Below are 18104 nucleotides of genomic sequence, written 5' to 3'. Positions count from 1 at the left end.
ATATAAGATAAATCTAGTTTGGTGGTTTCCCTTTTTTTCTCCTCCATCCTTTTCAATTTATTGCCCACTACATAACTCTTGTTAATGGTTAATGAAACATAATAAACAAGAAAAACATTGGCAATTCATATTACATAGTAAATAAATACAAACTAAAAAAATTGTCTTGAAAGCTAAAAGGTATTGGGATTGAATACTTGTAAAATAAAACAAAATAAAATAATGAATGAATAGAAGAAACATTGAACATAGCAAATAGTCTTGATTCATTGCATGTCACCCCATTCTCTCTCTTCTTTTAAAAAAAACATTTAATAAATTAAAAAAAGAAAAAAAAAAAAAGTAAATTTAGGCAGAATCCCCCAAACAGACCCCACTTTGTTGACAACAAAAGATATGCATAAGATATGACACCATGCCCACATACATATGTATCTGCGTTTCGTTTCATGTACAAATATATACAGTCTCTATACTTTCATTTTACATTTCGTAATACCCACCCACCCCCTTTTTATCTCTTCTTTATTCCCCTTTTTTTTTTGCCCTATTGATTAGGGTTTCTTGATGATCTATTGTTCTTGATTTTTCCTCTGATGCAATCAGTTTTTCTTGAGGTTATTTTGATAGCGTTTTTCTTGCTTGATCTGTTTGTTTTTGCTCTCAGCAGAGGGTTTTTTGGCCTTAGATTTGACTTCTCAGGTGTTATTACATCACTCTTCACATGTCTCAAGTCGTTGATTTCAGTGGTATGGACTCTGATCTTTTGTGGGTTGTGATTAGGGTTTGATGTTCTTCATATCTACTTTTTGATTTCCATGTTTTTTTTCCCTTTCTGTGTGCTGTCCTTTTTTTTCTGATGAGATCTTGTTGTTTTCTTGAAAATTATGCAGATTTTTACACATGCATCAGTGTTTTAATTCTAATTGTTTCATGGATCTAAACATATGTTTATTGTATCTTGTTATGTTTTAGCCAGATCGTAGTTTTTCTGTATTCGTAACGATAAGATTGGTGCTATTATTTCAATTCTTTTATCGGTTTTGGTCAATTTGATATCTTATAACTTACAGTATTTTTCCTTTTTTTGAGTTTTTTTGTTCACATGTCCATGGATCTTATTTCAAGGCTACATATTATTTTTTTCGAAGAAATCAAATTTATTAACTTAGTTAATATTCATGCATAGCGTGAGTGAAATTTCGAATCTACGATTATTAATGTTTAATGGTTGATTGAAACTTGAATAGTGGCTGTTGTAAAAGATCGATGTAACTGATTTCTCAATTATGCTAGGTTTGTTAAAAAATCTGGCTAAAAAAAATATTTCGGTTTGGGAGTCGGGATTTTACACTTACCTTTTATGCATAGTTTCTTCCATGTTTGTTGGTAGATCTTAAATATGCAGTGTGACGTAATGACATAGTTTCTTTTCATTCTATCGAAAATTATCCGGTTCTTTGAGTGTGAATATTGTCTGATTTCTATGTCCTTCGTCTTTAATTTCAGGTGACAATTCGTTTTGCCCTAGCGCATTTCTGTACCAAAATCCCAAGGAGTCGAGCCAGTTTCTGTCTCTTGGCAGCCATGTCAATGTGTACTTCACTCCTCGCAAAAGATCTCGCATCACCGCTCCATTTATTGTTAGTGGAGAGCCAAAGCAAAAGCCGTCAATCGAAATTCTCCCCGACGAATGCCTCTTCGAGGTTTTCAGACGCCTTGAAGGAGGCCAAGAAAGAAGCGCATGCGCTTCTGTTTCAAAGCGTTGGCTCATGCTTTTAAGCAGCATCTGCAAAGATGAGATCTGCACCACTAAAGAGGAGCCCAAGATTGGATCTGATCTTCCGAAGGCGGATGATTCCACAAAGAAGGCTGAAGAAAAAGGCGAATTTATTGATCTGACTGAGGAGTGCCAAGAAACTGACTCCCATGGTTATCTCTCGAGATCATTGGAAGGCAAAAAGGCTAGTGATGTGAGATTGGCTGCCATTTCAGTTGGAACAGCAAGTCGTGGAGGTTTGGGCAAACTTTCAATCCGAGGAAACTCTTCCACTCGTAGGTTGACAAATCTTGGCCTGAAATCCATTTCCCGTGGTTGCCCTTCTCTGAAGGTTCTTTCTCTGTGGAACTTATCTTCAGTTGGTGATGAAGGTTTGTCTGAAATCGCAAAGGGTTGTCGTTCGCTCGAGAAGCTTGACCTCAGCCATTGTCCAGCTGTCACCGACAAAGGGTTGATTGCCATTGCAATGAACTGCCCGAATCTGACGTCGGTTACACTGGAGTCTTGCTCGAACATCGGTAATGAAAGCTTAAAAGCTTTAGGCAGCAACTGCCCCAACCTGAAGTGCGTTACTCTTAAAAACTGCCCTCTTGTAGGCGACCAAGGAATTGCGAGTCTCTTCACTTCAGCTGGCCATGTTTTGGCCAAAGCAAACCTTCAGACACTGAACATCAGTGATGTGTCTCTTGCTGTGATTGGACATTACGGTACTGCAATGACCGATCTTGTACTCGGCGGTCTGCACAATGTGAACGAGAGGGGATTCTGGGTGATGGGCAAAGGTCAAGGTTTGCAAAACATGAAATCCTTAACAATAACTTCTTGCCAAGGGGTTTCCGATGCTGGTCTCGATGCGATTGGTCGAGGTTGTCCTGATCTGAAGGTGTTTCGCCTCCGTAAATGTCCGCTCGTGTCCGATAATGGGGTCGTCTCATTTGTCAGAGCTGCTGCTTCGCTCGAGAGTCTTCACTTGGACGAGAGCCATAGGATCACACAATGTGGGATTTATGGGGTCCTTACAAACTGCGGTGGGAAATTGAAGGCGCTGGATTTGGCCAACTGTTTGGGGATTCGTGATGTTGACTTTGTATTCCCGTTGACCTCGTTTTGCAACTCTCTTCGATCGTTGACCATTCGTGACTGTCCTGGATTGGGCAATAGTGGGTTGGGCATGGTGGGTAGATTGTGCCCCAAACTGACACATGTCGATCTTAGTGGGCTAAAGGGTATAACTGATGCTGGTGTACTACCCTTCGTTCAGAGGGCAGATGCTGGTTTGGTGAAACTAAATCTGAGTGGATGTGCTAATTTGACAGACAATGTGGTTGTTGAAATTGCTAAGGTACACGGAGAGACCTTGGAGGTTCTGAATCTCGATGGTTGCAGATTTGTCACCGACGTTAGCTTGATGGCAATTGCAAAGAATTGCTTGTTTATGTCTGAATTGGATGTTTCACAGTGTGGAATAACGGATTACGGGATTGCAGTGTTGGCTAGGGCTGAGCAGCTCAGTTTGCAGATATTTTCTATTGCAGGTTGCTCTTTGGTTTCTGACAAGAGCTTGTCTTCCCTAGGAATGTTGGGTAAGAGTTTATTGGGGTTGAATATCCAGCATTGCTCTGGACTCAGTTATGGTGCTGTTAATCTGCTTCTGGAGAAACTTTGGAGGTGCGATATACTTTCTTAAGCAGAAACTACTAGTGGAAGTGACGAAAGGAGGTGAATCGGAAATTTGCAGTGGAAGGTCTTCTTATATCTATCGACTAGGTCTAGTTTTTGGGTCCGTCACAATGGGTCTTCGATGGTTCAGTTCCTCAAGTCTTTTTTTCCCAGCGAAGTTTGGCCACTTTTTTTGCAGCTTTTCTTTTTGCGAGAAAACTGTTTTTTTAAGGTTGTTGAGAAACATCCTTTTTTGTGTGGCTGTACTGAGCTGAGAACTCGACACTGGGGTGCTGGATTTTGAAGATTCTTGTGAGTGGCTCTTTTATAATGTTTTTTTTTTTAAAGCTTTTGAAGTTGCAAGTGTTCTTGCTATGGATGAAGCTTGTCCGGTCGATCTTTGTAGTGTCTTTGTTAAGGTTATTTTAAGGTTGCTTTTGGCAGTTTCATAGTATGTGCTTTGGCCAATGGCAGGCAACTTGTTTTGCTCTGCCATGACAACCTCTCGGGGTTGTTTTTTCGTATTTTGCCAAGCACTAGTTTTGCAGGTTTCTCCTGTTGTGAACTGTCCCATGTAGCCTTGTTGTGTAATTTGCTTTACTTTGTACTCTTGTGTTATATGTTGTCTCAATAAAAACTAGTTTAATGTAGCTTTTGTGTTATCGCAACGCTCTTCATTCATCGTTGAATCTGTGCTGTCTACGTAATATGATTTGTGCCACTCCCATAAAAGCAAGATTGAGACATGTAAGGAACGTTGAATGGTAAAATCGGCAAGTGAAAATTGTGCAAGGTTAGTTTTGACAGTCTCGATTGATTTTATCTTTTCAACGTAAAAATTGGAAAACAGGGTATTGCAAGCAAATACAAATACAGCTCATTATATAGCATGCAAAAGTTGCTGTTTATCCGAAGGAATACAAAAGCGCAAAGTCGAACTAACAACATCTACAACACCTAAATATTTCAAGGCACAAAATTTTCCACTTACGAAAAAAGGTTGACATTCGTATTTTTTTAACATAACTTAGGACAAGTTCACCACACTCGGCCCTCACACCAGGCTCGGAAAAAGCATATAAAAGAAAAAACCAAACTTTCTTCGTTGACTATGAATAAAATGACAAACCAACCCTTAATACGCCTCCATTGTTGGATGAATCGTGTTTTATTGAAGCCCTCTCCAATATTTAAGGTTAAAAGATATGCACAACCTTCATCCATTCATATCTGATTTAACGCTCACACTGCAATAGCTTCACGTACCAAACTGGCATTTTCTTGAACTTCCAAAACAGGTTCCTCAGATTTATTCACTTCCTCGGATAAATCGCTCGCCTGAACCACCACCACAGATTCACCTGTTTCTTTGGTAGCGGTGATTTTACGAGATACAGATTTTTTCTTTTCAAAGGATAAATCGGCTTCCTCAGACGGCAACTTTGGAAGAGATTTCCTCAGCGGTTTCTTAACATGCGGTGGTGCTTTGGCAACGTTGCTTTGTGTAAGTTTCTCATCCAAGCTTAACCTAGCTGGACGAGCACCGTTTTCTTTGGAGTCTGCAGTCTTTTTCCTACCAAGCTTGGGGGATTTGGCTCTTGTAGTAGGTATCTATATCAAACGACAATGCTGACATGGCATTAGGTCTGTGTGTGTGTCTTAACAAACATCGAGAAGGTCAATTCCATATATTAAAAAGTTACCTTCTTTAGTTCCAACTTTGGAGGTGGAGGCTCCTGATAGAAGCTTGGCATCGGTGTAGCTTTGAATGCCAAACTCTTTCTGAACATTCTGATCTCAGCATCTTGCGATTCCTATGTAAAAGACAAGAATAAACACGACTCAAATGCAGATATTTCGCCACCTATAAAACTTTTTAAGACACATAATAATATAACATGATATAAAGAGACATACACACCTTAGTCTTGGCTTGAATGTTGCTCTTCTCTTCTTCCTTTGCCTGAATCTTCTCCTCGAGTTTCGAATAGAACTGTCCAAACAGAGGATGAAAGGAAAAAACACATCGTGTCCATATTAATCACGAAAGAGAGTAGCAAATACTCGGTACTGCATATGGAACAAAAAATTACAAACCTCTTTTCTTTTCTCAGCCCTTTCATAACATTTGAAACTGAAACCGTAGGTTGGAAGAGTACCCGATTTGCGGGGCTTGGAATCTCCAGCAGTAGGGCTTCTACAAACTACTTAAGGACAAACCAAAACACGACCTTTTTTGTTATAATATCAATGCAGGAAATAAGAATTACTCTAAAAGGATACAGCGAAGAATGTGACATTTCTTCGTTTTCACTGTCGTGACTACTTTTTCTAAGTGCCTTCAGCTTTGTCTTCTCCCTGTATTCAGGAAAATCACAGTTCAAAAACAACTGCGGCAGGCAATTATAAGGAAAACATGAAGAATCGAACAAGAATTTGGTTAACGGGACGATAGGAGATATAACTTCATATTATAAATCACTCAAATTTTCCAGTCATCAAGTAACATGAAAATCTATCTACGCTAGGGAAAAAGAAAAACATACGATGGTTCTTCAGACTGTTCTTCGCTTGTGGAAGATGATGTTGCATCAGGAAGAAGCCCATCATGCTGCTTGAGGTCAGAAAAGAATTATGCTAAAGAGCCCAAAAACGAAGATAATATCCAGTTTCTAGCAGACAGTTTTTAACATTTTACCTTAGAGTTATCTTGTAAAGATGTCGATCTTAAGTTGTCAACACCTTGCTTCTCGTTAGACGGTTTATTTTTTCTGACAGCAGGAATCTGTATTTTTTGTGATTTTGAAGCACCGGTGGTACCATTTGAAGCAACAGAAGGTTTTATCGCCTCTCTTTCATCTTTGCTCTTGCTCAAAACTGTTGCTCCAACATTTCCGGGATTCTTGGCCCTTCCGATACCCTTTACTGGTTTCAAATTCTTAGAATCACCCCCAGATTCTTTAGCTCCAACTTTCTAGAAATACGTCAGTTATTAGACCACTTTTAAAGAATAAATTAAGCTTTGTAACTGCATAAAATATTATGAATCTCCTACCTTGAATTTGCTGGTTGAATGGCTTTCTGGTTTTAAAGAAGGTTCTTCTGCCATTTCTTTTCCGGTGGCTAAAGTTTTGTGGTCGTTCAACTTGACAGCATCTTCAAGATTCTCGTTCAATCCCTCGATCTCCAAGCCTCCATTGGCAGAGATGGCGAGTTGTTGGTCAAGACCACTTCCAAAATCAGCATCCATTGTGCTCATTCTATCTAACAAAACAAAAGGAAACTCCCGTTTGACGTCTAATAAATCACACGAAACTCCAATTAAAAAAAAAATCGTCTAAACTACAAGAGCTAATCAGTTGTAGCAGACATTAGATATTCTTAATGACAATTAAGCAAAGCCATTTCATTTCACTAAATAAAAAATTTAAGCAATTCATCAGAAGATGGCTGCACAAAAAATTAGCTCACAACAATGAACTAGGCTTCAAAGGTAATTTGGAGCACTAAACAAATCACAATCAAGATTCCATCTTAACCAACAAGAAAGCACTTTTTGTGTACACTGAAAAGAATTTCAGCACAAAAGTTTTAACATTTTCAAGCCACCCTTCTCTAGATCTTTTCAAGCAACAAAAAACCCTTTCCGAAAAGAAAATCATTAAGCAGAATCATTAACTAAATCATTAAGCCATTAACCAACTAGTTCAGATTAGTAAAAACCCACAAAGGAAAGTTTTAGCTAAGCAAACGAAGTAGACAGTAGATCTCCAAATTCCCCCCACACAAGATCCAATCTTTAATAATTCCAAGATTCAGATTCAGTAGCTAAATTCCAGTTCACAAACAACACCATTACTACATCAAGACAAAAGCACACATTTGAATGTATAAATGACAAGCGATGAAGCAGTAAGCTTTACAGTAGTAAAAGTTACCTTTCAGAACATCTCAAGAAGAAAAGTAGAAGAACGCCATTAAATCATCACTGGTTTAGAAAGATCTGACCGATTCTTAAATGGGTCTCGTCTGGTCAGGTTTCTACTAGTCTGAACTTTGAAGTGATCTTCAAATCTTGTGATTTCTTTTTTCAAAAAATGATTTTTATTTTATTTATTTTTGAAATTTAAAAATGATGTCAAATGGCTGTCTGTATATACTCTCTCTCTGGTTAAAATAAGAAAACTGTGAGGCAAAGGTGTGTCTGTTTCTGGACTGCTGAGCTTTGGCTACGTGCCGTCGCTATTGAAATCCACTCCATCTCACTTTCTTTTCTAGGATTATTTATTTCAAATAAAAAATAAATAAATAAAAAAGAAAAATGTAAAAATAGTTTTCCTTTTTTTAACCTCGAGAATTTAAAATAAATAATTCTTTTTCTACAACTTAATTATAATTAATGTAGAGACCTATGAATTCACATTGTGTCAAGAGATTGCTCATCTGTGGATGGAAATAGTATATACAACATAAGGCAAGACACTGTGCCACGTCATTTAGGTCAAACGGGTAATTGATGACATGGCAAGAAGATATGGGGCATTATTCATTATTGAAGATTGAATTTTTTTTCTTTCTTGCTAGCTAGTATTTGTTTGATTTGAAATGGTTTTTTTTTTTTAAATTAATCTATAAAAAAGGATTGCTGCTCTTCTCATACCATTTTGTGCAGTGTTAATATATGACAAGTATTCTAACGTGCCCTTAAATAATATGAAGAGTTGTTTCAGGAATATATATGTTGAAGCGACATGCACAGGTCCAGTTTAATTATGTGGAATAAGATTGAAAGAGACAAATGAGAATGAGACTTCACATTTCACTTTAATTTAATATTAATTAATTGTCAACACAAATTTTGATAAGGAAATGAAACACAATTTGCCTAGACGAAAAGGATCATACCAAGGTCTTGTTGGGGGGTTAGGTCCCCCACCCCCGCCCCTCAATTTCCAGTTCTGCAATTTAAATGCTTGTTGTGATGGCTTCATTTATTTTCATTTTTTCTGATTTTTATTTCTTCTATTATCAGCTTGATAGTGAGATGCAGTACGTAATTGTGTGTGTGTGACAGGAGTAATAGATGGTCATAAATTTCCCTTATTATGAATGAGAGAAAAAATACAGTGAAAGAAATAGGCCACGAGGTTTTGGACATATATCCGAATTATTTAGAATGGACCATAGTACCATGTTTTTAACACGAGCGACGACCGATGCTTTCCATGAATCACATAGATCTCCACTTGGCACCACTATTGACAAGTTTAACATAGACATTCTTAAAATCTTCAAAAAACAGATTCTGGTCATCCGCATACTTTGATATCCACCTGTCAAAAACAATAACATATATCAATCGGGATACAAATAACAAAAGTGCAAAAATACCAGCGACAAGGGTTGTGAGGAAATGGCTTACTTGATGCATTCATCATCCTCACCAAGTGATCGATCCGAAGGAAGGCCAATCATATCAGACATCCCACCTAAATGTGTGATAAAAAATAATTAATTACATGTTATTAGTTCTTAAAATGGTCGCCTGAAAAACAAGATGTCAAAGGAAGAAGGAACACGGTGAATCACCTGAAGCTGACCATGGCTTCTCTAGAAGAATTTTGTAGTAAGAATTGTCAAAGACTGTCGGACTTCCGAAGCCTTTGGTTCCTAGTGTATGAGCTCCCGATAATGCAACCAGTTCCTGTGTTCTGTATACAAACTTTGTTTAGCATTTATTCCAGCACAAACATTGGATGTATATACCGTAAGTGATTTTTTTATTTTTTGGGAAATGATATATGGATACTCACGAGAAGCCTTTCTTTTGAAAAACTTGCTTCATGGTAGCTGCAACGAGTGTTTCTTCCGGAAGCTTCCCAACAGGATCAGGCACCCTGAAAGACAAGGTGAAGTGATAAAAAACTCTTTCTCATTTTACTTTAACCCTGTAAACGACATTAAGACGTCACCAAATAGCAGTACTACGTGAAATCTAATGATATATCCCGTGTGGTTATTTTTCTTATGCCACAATTGTCCACTAATCTTTTCATGATTGTAGTAGTTCAAGACTCTTCTTTCGAGTAAATCATCTCGAGAAATCAATACATACTGAGAAACCAGAAAATCAGAACAACTACAAGCAAGGATTAACAAGATTAGAGCACTTTACGTTGCATCTAATCTTCCGAGTTGAACAGGGATCTTTGGACCTCCACATATTGAAACAGCTTCCGCTCCAGCCATGGCAATCAAATCCGCCCACGATACTAACAGGCACCAAAGAAGAGTTATATGATATACAATTAATGCTTGAGCAGTAAATTCTCATCGTTCCATTTGCCAAGAAATACCTGGTTGTACCGCATCCACTTGTACTTTTGCTTTCTCCAGAATCTGAGAACAATGCACCCACTTAGGAGGAAGGAATGAATGAAAATACTGGATACAATTGACGGCATACAAAAATCGAATTAAGGGATACACGAAGAAGATGAGGAGCTTGCCTTCAGTGACTTCTCAAGACCCCTGTTCTCAGGCCTGTCAAGTTCGTAAATTATCGATCCATTCATACCACCTAAAATAACGAAATCGACCAGGAAATCAAAAGGCTAATAAACAAGATCTAAAATCAGGGGAAACAAATCTTCCATAAAGGGTTAAGGAAAAGAAAAACAAGAATTAGATTCTGCTAGTCTAATTTTTGAAGTAATGGAAAACGAACTCCTACTTTTACAATTACCCCAAAATATGCAATTTTGAAAATTTCACTTTGAAAAGAAAGATGGATTCCTCGATGCAATACCTGTTTTATCACCGTCGTCAAAAGTGCCAGCATCGTGAAAAACTAAACGAAGTAAACCGGCAGCCCTGCCTTTGGACAATACCTTACCGATCTCTTCTTGTAACAGAGCATTTTCACTGGAGCCCAAAACCATTAGGTCAATAACACATTTCACAAACTATCATTTGGTTTTAAATGATTCGTAATTAGCTAATACTATCCAGTGGATGCCTAATTAACTGCGACAAAGATGGCGAAAATGCCATTGAATCTTCAGCAATCAAAAGAATTCTGGCTGAAATAGTACTATTTGGATAAACAGGATTAGGTTTTTATTTGAATAAAAGCATTGCCACTAGTTATGAAACCAGATAAGTGAAATTAAATTGGAGCAAAATATATGTACAACCAAAGGAGGACTATGCTTACTCAGTAGCAGAGGCAAAACTGGGAGAGGGCATGAGAAACGACGTCGTCGCTATATAAATCAGAGCTCGCCTCCCAAATGAAGACGGTGGAGTAGCACAGGCTACTGTGAGCCTCTTCCCTACTAATTTGACCGGCTGTAGGTTTATGACGGGGAACTTGTGGCCCCAAGCGGCGGAGAAGGAGGTGGCGGAACCGAGAAACGAGGGATCGACGGCGGCAGTGGTGCTCCTCATCTTTGCTGAGTAGAGTAAGCAGCTGAGAAGTGAGAACAGTTGTCGGTTGATTTTTGGTGAATGATTCTTAATTTCTTACCGTTATTACCTTTTTTTTTTTTTTTTTTTTTTTGATAAGAACCGTTATTACCTTTTAGTTTGCTGTTACTAAGGTGAATTATAACGAAATTTCATTATAAATAATTAAATTATTTATTTAATAATGGAATTGAAAGTAACTTTCACTTATGGGCCAAGATCTGAAATCCAATGGACAGGATTGAGCCGTAGCCCAATGTTGACTGAACTTAATTATGATTAAATCCAATTACTTTAACCAACGTTGATTTTATGGATCCGATATTAGACCCAACAACTCCATTGAATTCAAAATTAAGTTATTTTATGTGAAACTCAATAAATAATACTTTATTGTAATTCAGAATAATTAAAATCCTGATTAAAAGCTGCAGCCGTGGAGGACCAATCCTAAAAATATTTATATGAAAAAATCAAATTTGTCATATACACTACACCAAGTTTTACGTTTGACAAAATCTCACTTCTTTCTTTCAAAATACGTATATATACGAGTTCCACGTGGGATTTCCCTAATTTCACGCGTACCTCACGTGCGGAAATTCCTTCCCCGCGTCTACGTGTCACCATCTTTATACTTCCCCTTCACCTGACCATTCCGACAACTTGGAACAAATCCGAGCACACCAGTGCCTCCACAGAAAGCCAATCGCCTCGCGACACGTCATACACCGTATATTTACAAGAAGGAAGCACCTGACGTGGCGATACCTCATTGGTCAGATTTATTTATTCCCGCCCTTTCCGAAATTGTATTAGAGGATACTGGTCAATTTCTTCGTAATATCCCCTTTCCATTAATAAAAACTGTTTCTTTCTCCTTCCATATTCCTCACCGCCCCCCTCCCCCCCCAAATAAAAATATTCCAACCTAACAAAATTAAATACTTTCCATAATTCTAATTCGATTCGGATTTAAAATAAGACCGACGATGGTGGTGAAGGTGAGGAAATGGACGCCGTGGCCTCCGTCATCCGCCGCCGCGACGCGGAAGTTTCAGGTGGCGGTGAAGCCTTTAAAGCTTGAGGTGTTGTTCGAAGACGGCGGCGATGAAATGACTGAGAAATTTGTGGCGATCAAGATAAAATGGAAAGGCGAGCCTAAATTCTTTCCGATGGTGATGACGCCATTTCAGACGAGGCCAAAAAGGGAAGTTTCCAGAAATAAAATTATGGAGAAAGGTCGCCCGGGAATTACTCAGTTTGACTATGACCAGTCGTTCGAGAACACGTGTTGTTTTTCGGTGGTTTCTAATAATCACGATCCAAAATTTGGAGCCTGGGAAATCGCCTTCAATGTTCTATATGTAAGTTTCAATTTCGCTTTTTTTTTTTTTTTTTTTTTTTAAATTATATCGGTGGATTACATTGATGACGTGTAGTTTGTAAATGTCAACGCATTAAATTAAAATTTATAAAATTAAAATGTTGATGCATGAAACAGGGGGGGGAGAAGACAGATTCAAAGACGGAATCAAAGGGGAAAATGGGGGTGATTGGGAGGGTTAATTCGGTAAATATATCAGAAATAGCTTGGAAAATGGACAATTCTTCTTCTTCTTCAGTAGAACAGAAGCTTCCTCTGAGTTTGCATATTGATGGATTTGCCAGAGAAGCTGCCCTCACGGTAATTCACACTTTTAACCTCCTTTTTTTCAATAAAAGTTGACCGAGGATGAGTAGCTAAATGCTAATATATATGTTGACCACCAAGTGCATGTGTGAATATATGTGTTTTGTGTACTTTTGGCTTTTGATGAAAATTGAAGTTAAATGTTGAAAGGCATGTGATTTGACTTTTTCTATTACGTACTGTCGATAGAGAAGTTAGTTGGGCGTTCATTTTTCATATATATGAAATATAATAAATAAATACAAAATACGAAATACGAAATCAGCATCAAGTTATCGGTCCACTAATCGTCTATTATGACAATTGATTGTATAACTTCAGCTAGTTAATTCTCATTAATTAGACATTAAATAATTAACACGGTTTATTAAATTAAGCCGATCAATCTAATTGAGGTAACTAGCTGCAATAAACTAGGTTGTACTTGTCCTTGTTGCATGAACTGTTCAGCTTTGACAATGTCTTCTGGTCAGTTGTTGAAGAACTTTTAATATGCAACTAATTAATGAAGCATTCATCAATATAATATAATATATTATATCTATCTGCAGGTGCTATTTAACTTTGTTGAAATCAGAGAATCGCAAGAATCAGCGACTATGGCTCGAACGAAGTCTGTCGACGTAAAACGTTTTTCAGGCAGTGAGTCTCATAAAGAAAACATGAAGGCAAGAAGAAGATCACTGAGTCAAGAAGAAGTGAGTCTAGATGAACCGGATGAGTCGAGTGTATTCGAGGCGAAAAATGCAGCTCAAACAAGTCTGTCAATGACCAAGTCAAAAGAAGGATGGTTTTCATGGAAGAATAGGCGTTTCAGTTTTAAGCGAGCCAAGACTAAATTGGATGTTGATCCTCAATCCACGCTCGACTCGTCCAGCGACGACCGTGTTTCAGAGGTGCATATTTATTTATTTTTTATCATCTTACAAAGTATTGATTAATGCTGACATTGAAATGGTTTATATATCTATGATTTCAAAAATTGGTTTAAAATTTGATAATATATAGTAGGACTTGGTAAAGCTTTGAATAATTATATATAATAGTTGTTGCAGCATCATTAATTATGCAAATAGTATTTATTAACTAATGACTTACTATTATCTGTATATTTAATTTGTTTTAGATGCAATGGGTTAGACAAAGTACATAAATAATTTCATTGACTTTTGCAATCGAAAACAGTTGAATGAGGCAACTTGGTCAAGGGTAATTGTATATCAAATCATGCATTGGCACAAAATACATTTAAGACCAAATTAAACCTCTAATGCAAACACTAATTCATATTGTAATGACGTGGCTTTTCCTCGTATTTTATTTCAGACAGATAATAACACAGCAGGTGCATGGGAAGAAAAGGAGCTAATTAGTAGAGATGGACAAGTAATGCTTAAAGCTTCAGTTTTCTTTGCTTCATTTGACCAAAGAAGTGACAAGGCCGCCGGAGAAAGTGCTTGCACGGCATTAGTGGCGGTGATAGCCCACTGGCTTCACTCAAACAGTGCTGCCATGCCCAACCGATTTGAATTCAACGACCTCATAAAGCAAGGTTCCTCCGAATGGAGAAAACTATGTGAAGATGCTTCCTATGTGAACAACTTTCCCGACAAGCATTTCGATCTCGAGACTGTCTTAAGAGCTGATATTCGACCCCTATTAGTCTCCCACAATAAGTCTTTTGTTGGATTGTTTGGTGCTGAAATATTCGAATCTTTGAAGGGAGCCATGTCTTTTGATGACATATGGGATCAAATAATTAGCAGCAGCAATAATAATAACAATGATGAATCAGCTGCTGCACCGAGAATCTACATAGTGAGCTGGAATGACCATTTTTTCGTGTTGAAAGCCGAAACGGATGCTTATTACATCATCGACACTTTGGGCGAGAGGTTGTTCGAGGGCTGCCAACAAGCATACATATTGAGGTTTGATGACAAAACCCTAATGCAGAAATTACATGCAGATAAAGAAAAAGAAAAAGAAAAAGAAAAAGGCAGCAAGTTAAAAGCACAAGAACCTGATAATGAGATTAGTGAAGAGGGAAAAAATGAAGAGCAAGAGGAAGAGATAATATGCAGTGGTAAAGAATGCTGTAGAGAATTTATAAAGAGATTTTTTGCAGCCATACCATTGAAGGAACTCGAGGAGGAAGAGAAGAAGAAGGGGGCCGTTTCTCACTTCTCACTCCATCAACGGCTGCAGATAGAGTTCAACTACAGCTACTCGTCTTCCCCTCTTTCTTCCTCAACTTCATCTCCATTTTCGCCTCTAATAACAACTACTTCTCAATCCTCTCCTATTTCTGAATGAGATATATATACATGTATATATATATGTGATCTACGATTGTAGATTATTATAACATGCATGTACATTATTATTATTATATTTATATATGAGAAATGCCCGGCTCGTTTGATTCTTTCGCAACGGTTAATATGCTGGTTAACTGTCATATTCAGTTTATAATATACATGCACCATCAAGAAAAGAATTGCATGCAGCACAAAAATTTAACATTCCCAATCCCGGTTCTCTAGATCTTTTTTAGCAACCAAATATCCCTTTTCGAAAAGCGAATTGAATGCCCATAGCAAGAGAGGAATTAAGCATAATCAGTATTTATCTATCCATATATGGCATCATATAATTTAGTAATTCAATAAAAGGAAATAATTATTTTCCCGCCATTTCTTCATGTATAGCCTAGCCTTCTCATGCTCGGGCTAACTCGGCTTGCTCCTCCCGTGACTTAGCCATCTTCGCCGGGTCTCCTTCCTTGGGTTGTTGTCCGGTTTGTACCCGCCGAGGGATGTGGGCCTTTCTTTGAACATGGCCCAAAATGTAGTACGGACCATAAAAAATACATTTTTGAAGAATTATTATCCTAAACATTAAATTAATTATGGCAACAAAATCCGATTTTCCTTTGGATGTTTTCTAATTTATAACGTATCTCGTTGGACCAGCACTCCGCCAGCCGCCGCCGCCGCCGCCGGTTCATCACCTTCGCATCAGTTCTGCCTGGTTAATCATTTGAACATCGACTCTGATGGCAAATAAAAAACAAGAAGGAAATCTGGAGGTACGTACTTCGTGCTACATGTTTCCACTCTGTATCAACTGATTTTATATTAACTGTGGATATGCCTTGTAATTGCAATATTGCATTACTGTTTAAGTGTTTATTAATGTGTTGTGAAAATGTTAACATGTTATTAATCGTTCTTTGACTTTTATTTTTATTTTTTGTTGAGAAATTATTCGTTAATGATTGTGGTTTTCATAAAATTCAATCCAATGTCCTGTTCATGTTTCCCTAAAATATAATTATAGACAGAGCATAATATGCAGAAGAAGATGGATGTCAGGAAATGCAATCCTCGTAGTCGCCCTTATTACTTCAGGAGATGTAAATACAAGGGTTTGAGTTCAACGACAAATATAGAGTCTCTTCCGGAAGAAATGGTGTTCCATATTCTTCTAGAGCTCGACGCCGAAGAAATTTACGAATCCGCCATGCTCGTTTGCCGCAGATGGTACAAAATAATCCACACACATAATTTCATACAGGAACACCTCAAGCATTCAAGCCCCGGACTTCTGATCCAGGACTGGACAACTTCCGAAGATCCAACTTTCGTGACACTAAGTAGAGGAGGCAAAGTCAACAACTTCAAATTCAAGTTTAAATCCAAGTACCGTCTGAATCTCAATTCCAAATATTGGGCTACTTTTAATGGCCTGGCATTGGAGGATTACCCCTCGAAGGGAAACAACCTTCACACAACTGTTTTCGTTGTGAATGACACGACTAATAAACGGATTGCAGTCCCTCTATTTTCTGCTCATCAACATGTGTGCCACTATTTTTCGTGTCTAGGATATGCTCCGGCTTCAAAGGAGTATAAAGTTGTCCACATACACAGCTACACCGGGTCGAACAATTTGAGAATACAAGGATGTGCTATATTGACTTTGGGAGTTGGCAAGTCTTGGAGATGCATTGACACCCAACACATACCTGCCACAGCTGTGCACCTTCTCGCCTATAGACCATTGATTACTGAAGGATTTGTGCATTGGGGTGGGTGGTTCAGTACTTGTTTCTTGAGTTTGAACTTGGAGAGTGAGATTTTTACAGAGACTCCCATTCCTCACGATATTTATGTAGATCGAATAGTATATAATTATTATTTTTCGACGTGGAGATCTGTGACTCTGATCAATGCCACGAGGCGTGGATTTTCTTGGGATATTTGGGAGATGAAGAAACCTGGGGAATGGAAGAAGGTGCTCAAGATTGACTTGGATGCTCAAAAGTGTAAAATAGAGAAACACTGGGGATGTACTCTTCTCAACGGACTCATACCGGCTGGTTGGTTAAATTACATGGATGTGTTCGTGTTGAGTGTTTGGGAGGTTCGAGATAAGGCTCTTGTGCTCTATGATGTTCAAACACGGGAAATCGAGTGTCTTGACTTGGACTGCATTGGTAATTTGTCTGTCTATTGCCTTCATAGAAACAGCCTCGTATGGTTAGATCATACTTGGATGGATTCTGCCTCTAAATCGAATTAGAGCCAATGGTGGCTGCTTGCTTGTGGAATTTTCATTTTGCCGTGTATTCTATTATGTAAGATTTTAATTTAACCAAACCGGTAATTTTGATTATAACCAAAGAAATATTATGTTATATGCATTCATTTCATGTCGTATATCGTTTGTCATACTAATTACTAAGGTTCTGACCGGACAACTCCTTCCTTAAACACCCCAAAATCGACAGCTAATTTTCTTGCGTTTTGTTCCCACATTCTTGCTTCTGCCTTGTGCACTCTAAGGCACTTGAACTCTGGCATCATCTTTTTCTATAATGACGACAATTTTTGAATTTCGAAGTGAACAAACTGATGATCGAATTTCTTTCCAAAAAAACCCTAGGGCTAGCTTAACTATATATATTTATGTGTGTGTGTGTGTGTATGTGTGTGTGTGTTTGTGTGTGTGTAATCTAATCGGCAAAGATCAAAGAGCAAAAGCTTGTTGAAAAAAGGAATTGCAAAAGAAGATTTGGAGATAACGGGCAAACAAGCGAATCGCGCCTCCCTCCATGTTCCGGTTACCACTATTATTCCTAGTATAAAGTTGTCCGATTATACATTTTGGTGTATGATGTTTGATGAACAATGAAGATGAACAAGAGATAATATGCAGCAGTGGCAAAGAATGCTATAGAGAATTTATAAAGAGATTTTGTGCAGCCATACCATTGAAGGAGTTGGAGGAGGAAGAGAAGGGCGCCGTTTCTCACTTCTCGCTCCACTAACGGCTGCAAATAGAGTTCAACTACAGCTACTCGTCTTCCCCTCTTTCTTCGTCAACTTCATCTCAATTCTCTCCTATTTCTGAATGAGAATATACATGTATATATATATATATATATGTGTGTGTGTGTGATCCACGGTTGTAGATTATTAGAACATGCATGCATGTAAA

The 18104-nt window shown here is 38.0% G+C and overlaps 4 protein-coding genes across 5 annotated transcripts; 2 read left to right on the top strand and 2 right to left on the bottom strand.

Annotated features, from left to right (window-relative positions):
* Positions 1-36: 36 nt before the first annotated feature.
* On the top strand, positions 37-4089 carry LOC105977186 (EIN3-binding F-box protein 1). Its single transcript, XM_013002472.2, has 2 exons — positions 37-749; positions 1510-4089. The coding sequence occupies exons 1-2, from the start codon at positions 725-727 to the stop codon at positions 3465-3467; spliced, it is 1983 nt and encodes a 660-aa protein (XP_012857926.1). The 5' UTR covers positions 37-724; the 3' UTR covers positions 3468-4089.
* A 204-nt stretch (positions 4090-4293) lies between these two features.
* On the bottom strand, positions 4294-7868 carry LOC105977205 (TPX2 (targeting protein for Xklp2) protein family). Of its 2 annotated transcripts, none has more exons than XM_013002497.2 (9): positions 7378-7868; positions 6495-6703; positions 6138-6413; positions 5986-6050; positions 5723-5797; positions 5537-5636; positions 5361-5432; positions 5143-5253; positions 4294-5050 (listed from the first exon to the last, which is right to left on the bottom strand). In XM_013002497.2, the coding sequence occupies exons 2-9, from the start codon at positions 6696-6698 to the stop codon at positions 4682-4684; spliced, it is 1272 nt and encodes a 423-aa protein (XP_012857951.1). In that variant the 5' UTR covers positions 6699-6703; positions 7378-7868; the 3' UTR covers positions 4294-4681. The 2 variants fall into 2 exon arrangements, with proteins under 2 accessions (XP_012857951.1, XP_012857953.1); XM_013002499.2 differs by having other exon boundaries at positions 6495-6699; positions 7378-7698.
* A 654-nt stretch (positions 7869-8522) lies between these two features.
* Positions 8523-11031, bottom strand: APX6 (ascorbate peroxidase 6). The gene is made up of 9 exons (XM_013002547.2): positions 10656-11031; positions 10248-10363; positions 9949-10019; positions 9796-9838; positions 9615-9711; positions 9253-9336; positions 9029-9150; positions 8862-8928; positions 8523-8772 (listed from the first exon to the last, which is right to left on the bottom strand). The coding sequence occupies exons 1-9, from the start codon at positions 10886-10888 to the stop codon at positions 8670-8672; spliced, it is 936 nt and encodes a 311-aa protein (XP_012858001.1). The 5' UTR covers positions 10889-11031; the 3' UTR covers positions 8523-8669.
* Positions 11032-11574: 543 nt separating this feature from the next.
* LOC105977270 (uncharacterized) lies at positions 11575-15039 on the top strand. Its single transcript, XM_013002577.2, has 4 exons — positions 11575-12273; positions 12411-12593; positions 13151-13495; positions 13926-15039. Exons 1-4 carry the CDS (start codon positions 11899-11901, stop codon positions 14913-14915), a joined length of 1893 nt encoding a protein of 630 aa, XP_012858031.2. The 5' UTR covers positions 11575-11898; the 3' UTR covers positions 14916-15039.
* Positions 15040-18104: the final 3065 nt, after the last annotated feature.

Source organism: Erythranthe guttata, chromosome 1 (genome assembly GCF_056151865.1).
Source record: "Erythranthe guttata isolate IM_541 chromosome 1, IM_541, whole genome shotgun sequence".
NCBI classification, from domain to species: domain Eukaryota; kingdom Viridiplantae; phylum Streptophyta; class Magnoliopsida; order Lamiales; family Phrymaceae; genus Erythranthe; species Erythranthe guttata.
Note: the sequence above shows the minus strand (reverse complement) of the source record. Positions and strands in the feature narration are given on the sequence as shown.